Source organism: Camellia sinensis, chromosome 15 (assembly GCF_055761805.1).
Source record: "Camellia sinensis isolate YWXY chromosome 15, ASM5576180v1, whole genome shotgun sequence".
Lineage (NCBI taxonomy): Eukaryota > Viridiplantae > Streptophyta > Magnoliopsida > Ericales > Theaceae > Camellia > Camellia sinensis.
The window spans coordinates 24,791,071-24,796,275 of NC_138975.1; the positions used below are offsets into that span (position 1 = coordinate 24,791,071).

The 5,205-nt window shown below is 40.9% G+C and overlaps 1 protein-coding gene across 1 annotated transcript; it reads right to left on the reverse strand.

Moving 5' to 3' along the window:
• Window positions 1-253: 253 nt before the first annotated feature.
• LOC145812864 (uncharacterized) lies at window positions 254-2,517 on the reverse strand. Its single transcript, XM_082908089.1, has 2 exons — window positions 853-2,517; window positions 254-553 (listed from the first exon to the last, which is right to left on the reverse strand). Exons 1-2 carry the CDS (start codon window positions 2,515-2,517, stop codon window positions 254-256), a joined length of 1,965 nt encoding a protein of 654 aa, XP_082764215.1.
• Between the last annotated feature and the right edge of the window lie 2,688 nt (window positions 2,518-5,205).

A 5,205-nucleotide genomic window follows, 5' to 3' on the forward strand; every position in this document is an offset into this window, starting at 1 on the left:
AAGCAAAAACTACTGCTGCTAATTCGAGATCGTGTGTGGGATAATTCTTCTCGTGGGGTTTCAGTTGTCGAGAAGCATAGGCAATAACCCTTCCATTCTGCATTAGCACACAACCATGCCCCTTGTGCGAAGCATCACTGTAAATTACGAATCCTTTGGTACCAGATGGCAAAGCCAGAACTGGTGCTGTCGTCAATCTTGTTTTTAATTCTTGGAAAGCAGATGCCCGCTCCTCTGACCATTCGAATACGACTCATTTTCGTGTCAGTTGGGTAAGTGGCACAGCAATTTTGGAGAAATTTTGAACAAACCTCCTGTAATATCCAGCTAACCCCATGAAACTCCGCATCTCAGTTACATTAGTGGGAGTTGGCCAATTCACAATTGCTTCAACTTTGTGTGGATCAACAGAGACTCCTTCCTTTGTCACCACATGCCCCAAAAATGCCACTTCTTGTAGCCAGAATTCACATTTCTTTAACTTTGCATACAGTTTGTTCTCCCGGAGTGTTTGAAGAATTAGGCGAAGATGATCCTCATGAGCTTCTGCATTCTTCGAGTATATAAGAATGTCATCAATAAAAACCACCACAAACTCGTCCAGATAGGGCTTGAAGACGCGATTCATTAGATCCATAAATGCTGCTGGTGCGTTTGTAACTCCGAAGGGCATAACCAAAATTCATAATCGCCGTACCGGGTTCGGAAAGCTGTCTTCTCCACATCATCGGCTTTAACTTTCAATTGATGGTAGCCAGACCGTAAATCAATTTTTGAGAAAACTTGTGCCCCTTGTAACTGATCAAATAGGTCATCTATCCGTGGTAAGGGGTACTTATTTTTAATTGTCACCTTATTCAGTTCCCTATAGTCGATACATAACCGAAGTGTTCCGTCCTTCTTTTTCACAAACAATACTGGCGCACCCCAAGGAGATACACTCGGGCGGATAAATCCCTTGTCAAGCAGATCCTGTAATTGAATCTTTAACTCTTTCATTTCAGCTGGTGACATCCTATAGGGTGTCTTCGAAATGGGTTGGGTTCCAGGCGCCACTTCAATTATAAACTCGATTTCTTGGTCTATTAGTTGGCCCGGCAATTCTTCAGGAAAAACATCCGAAAATTCACGGACCACTGGGATCACATCAATATTCCCATTCATCCCTTGCCCTTCCATAACACTACACAGATACCCCTGACAGCCTTTTCGTATTAAGTTGCAAGCCTTCACGGCAGATATCAGATAGGGTGGCGAAATCACTTCCTGCCCTTGAACCATAGACTCTGATTGCCCCGGAGGATAGAAATTAATTTGCTTAGTCACACAGTTTATAGTTGCACCATAAGCACTTAGCCAATCCATCCCCAGAATAACATCAAAATAGGTCATATCGAGAGGCACTAAATTAGCATACACCCGAATATCCCCAAGTCGAAGTTCACAAGCTAGGTATATAGTAGCACAAATCATAGACTCTCCCAAGGGGGAGGACACATACAACATGTAAGATAAGTTTTCTTCAATTTTATCTAAATTAGGAGCGAAGAGTTTCGACACAAAAGAGTGAGTGGAGCCAGAATCAAACAATACATGCGCAGATTGACCATAAATAGTAAATGTACCTGACACCACTGTTGCTGCGTTTTGTACATCACCTGGAACCAAAGCGAACACCCTACCTTGTCTTGCAGTGTCTTTGTTATTACTTGGTTTGGCAGCTGCCTTCGCGTTGGGGGTTAGTGTAGACCCCGCGGAACTTGTAGCGGATCTATTGCCTTTTTGTTGCACCCATTGTGGACAATCCCTTACCAAATGTCCCGTTTTCCCACATTTAAAACATGCTCCAGTCTTCCAGTGACAAGTTCCTCGATGTTGCCTTCCACAGTTTGGACACACCGGAGTGGAATTTTGAGTCGTAGTGGTGGTGCTGAAGTTCCCTGAATTGTGCTTCTTAGCGGGTGGAGTAACGGATCTCTGTGACCATTGATTGTTTTGTCTCTTCCCTTTCCACTCGGAAATCCGATTCTGGGCCGCAAGGTTTCCTTCTGCGATAACAGCCCTTTCTAGCACCTCAACATATGTGGGTAATTTTAGCATATTGACCCGGTCCAAAATAGCACCCCGTAATCCCCCTTCGAATTTCTGTGCCTTCTTATAGTCTGTATCTACCATATGAGGTGCAAACCGAGCTAATTCAGCAAATTGGGCCTCATATTCTGCAACAGTCTTATTTCCTTGTCTAAGAGTCTCAAATTCCGTCACCTTCTTATCTCGCATGCTTTGAGGAAAATACTTATCATAAAACAGCTCCAGAAATCTACCCCATGTTAAGTCCCGATGCACTGTTCTTGTAAGCATCCACCATCTTCGTGCCTCATCTTCAAGAGTAAAGGCGGCAAGTTGCACTTTCTGGGCTTCAGTACATGGAAATACTTCGAACAATTTCTCTATTCCCAGCACCCATGCTTTATCTTTCATAGGTTCTATTCCCCCCTTAAATGACGGTGGTTTCATCTTTTTAAACTCCTTTGTGAGTGTGATGGTTCGGTCCTCAACATGAACATCTTGTACTGCAGGTGGGGGTATCGGTGGTGGCGGCGGTTGTTGCTATTGTTGCCTTAGGGTCTCCGCCATGTCCATAATCATTCTTTCCATTCGGTCCAACCGTGCCGAGGTAGCCTCGTCCGAATCTTCCATCCTTGTTCTAACCATAACCTACATAACATTCAATTATATCCGGCAAACAAAGTTCAAATTGTTAGCGTTAGCAGAGTACATTCTACGTTGCCATCGATCTTTCATACATTTTTAGGATGCCATGCATGATGCTTAAGTCTTTTCTAGACATCCTAAGGCTCAATGGATCTGTGTGTGAGATAGCAAAACCTGGCTCTGATACCACTTGTCACGCCCCAAACTTGCCCCTAAAAGTTTGGGCATGACCTAAGCAGAAAAGGACACTTAACCTGGTTCCATAGAGGGGCCTGACCGGAAGCTGTAATAATAAGTGATATAGACCGGAAAATATGACATCCATTGAGCTACTAAGTCATGCCAGGATCATAAACATTTCATAGGACAAGTACATCAAAGCCAAAATACGTTTGAGAGTTAGTTGTTTACAGGCATATACAAATCCAACCCCGAGGTGGGGTATATAACAAAATTATTAAGTACATAATAACTTAAGCCAATAGCAAAAGTGTAAGCCGTCATCTAACAACTCCACAAAAGTAGGGTCCCGCCCCAAGCTTGGCTGTGCCTAGGCTGACAAAAGTATGACGATGCCGAGCTAAGATCGACCTCCTGGTTGATCACCTATAGAAACAGGCATAACACAGGGTGAGCCAAGCTCAGTGAATAATAGTACAGGTGTAAACATAATTAATGCTGAAATCATGTAATCAGTTTGTCTCTGTACAGCTTGTTGGGACAACATAATTGGTTTATAATTGTCATAATGTGGCCCTTGGCCTAAGAACTTCACACATTCGGAAAGGGTCCTTGGGTTCACAATTTACAATCCATCACATAAACCTTTGGTTCTGTTTAATTCACAAGCTTACAATAATGTCATTCATATTTCACACATCGGCCCTTGGCCTCACAATTTCATTGTTCACAAATGGCCCTTGGTCACGTAGTTTCACATTAGGGCTCATATCCACATTGACTCACAAATGGCTCTAAGCCACATTGATTCACAAATTCATAATTGCCTTGATACATTTCATTAGTCACAAGCTTTCATATAAGATGTGTACAACTTCACAACCTTTTTCAATGTTTTCACAATTTCGCATCGAATCACTTATAGCAAATATATCATTTCATGCCAAACATTTCATGCCAACACAAGTTTAATAGTGAAATTCGTAACGTCAAGATATAACGTCAAGATATAATACGATAATACTCTCTACAAGGTCACAATGCCATTAATAATAAATACTGAGTAGAGGTACATTGAAGTACTATTACTCACTGTGTTGTGTCGGTGCACTTCCTCTTGAGGCGTTTCCTACACATATGAGAAATTACATTAGTATCTTTATCCTTGTTAAATCAACATTCGGTTCACTTACTTTGATTGATTTAACGAACATTCAAACAATAAAAATTATAGGTTTTGACAACATTAGAGGACCCAACACACAAAACGGAGCATCCCAATTTTTCTAGCTTGAGCCACACGTGCGGCTAGGATCTCCCGCACGTGCGGCATTGAGGCCCCGCACGTGCTTTTTTGGCAGTGTTGAACTCCAAAATTTTGCCATTTTCCCGCACGTGCGGCGATTCTGCACCAGAAGTCCAAAATTCTGCACAATTTCGTCCTCTTGTAGACATGTTTAGGGCCTCAAAAATCTAGCTTTAAATTACCAATATATAAGCTCAAAGCATGTAAATACATGTGAACAAGGATCAAATTACATCTTTCATTTGAGTAAAAAGAATCAAATCACAAATCCCCAACTTAAATTTACTCCAATTCACAAGATTCCTACTTGTTCTCACATCTCAACTCACAACATAAAATTATATCACATACTTGAATTCAAACAAGTCAATTGAAGACATAGAGTGAGGTCTCTCATAGGGACTTCAAATTGAGTCAAAACATGCAAGGTAAGGTCATTTTGCTCATTTACTTCTCATACTCACAACACCACAATTCCAACTCTTAGGAACAAGATCATAGAAACATCTTCACATAAATTATGACAAGAAGGGTTGTGGATGGAAATTAGACAAACATGCACATACCTTAAGCCCAATCTCAATCTTCTTGAGGACCTTCTTTCTCTATCCCTTCACTTCTTAAGTTTAGAGTTATGCATTTCTTGGCTTCTCAAATGACCCAGAACACTCCTATATATATCTATCCATAAAGACAGAATGAGACGAAAATCTATCGTTTACACATCCGAAAATTGAAATTTCACAGAAGTGCTTAATATTACCTAAAAATTATGCTGGTTCCAAATATATGATCAATTTTGACTTATTAAGCCGCTAAGGCCCTCAATTTCTACTTCATCGTTCTAGTAGTAATAGATACATTTCTTTCCTAACAGATACAATTCACTTCATAAGGCATCACAACATAGTTACTTGAACTTATTTCCTTGGACAATTTCATTTTAGGCATTTAACAACACAGAATAAAGGACTAACATATATCACAAGCACATGTGAAGGTCG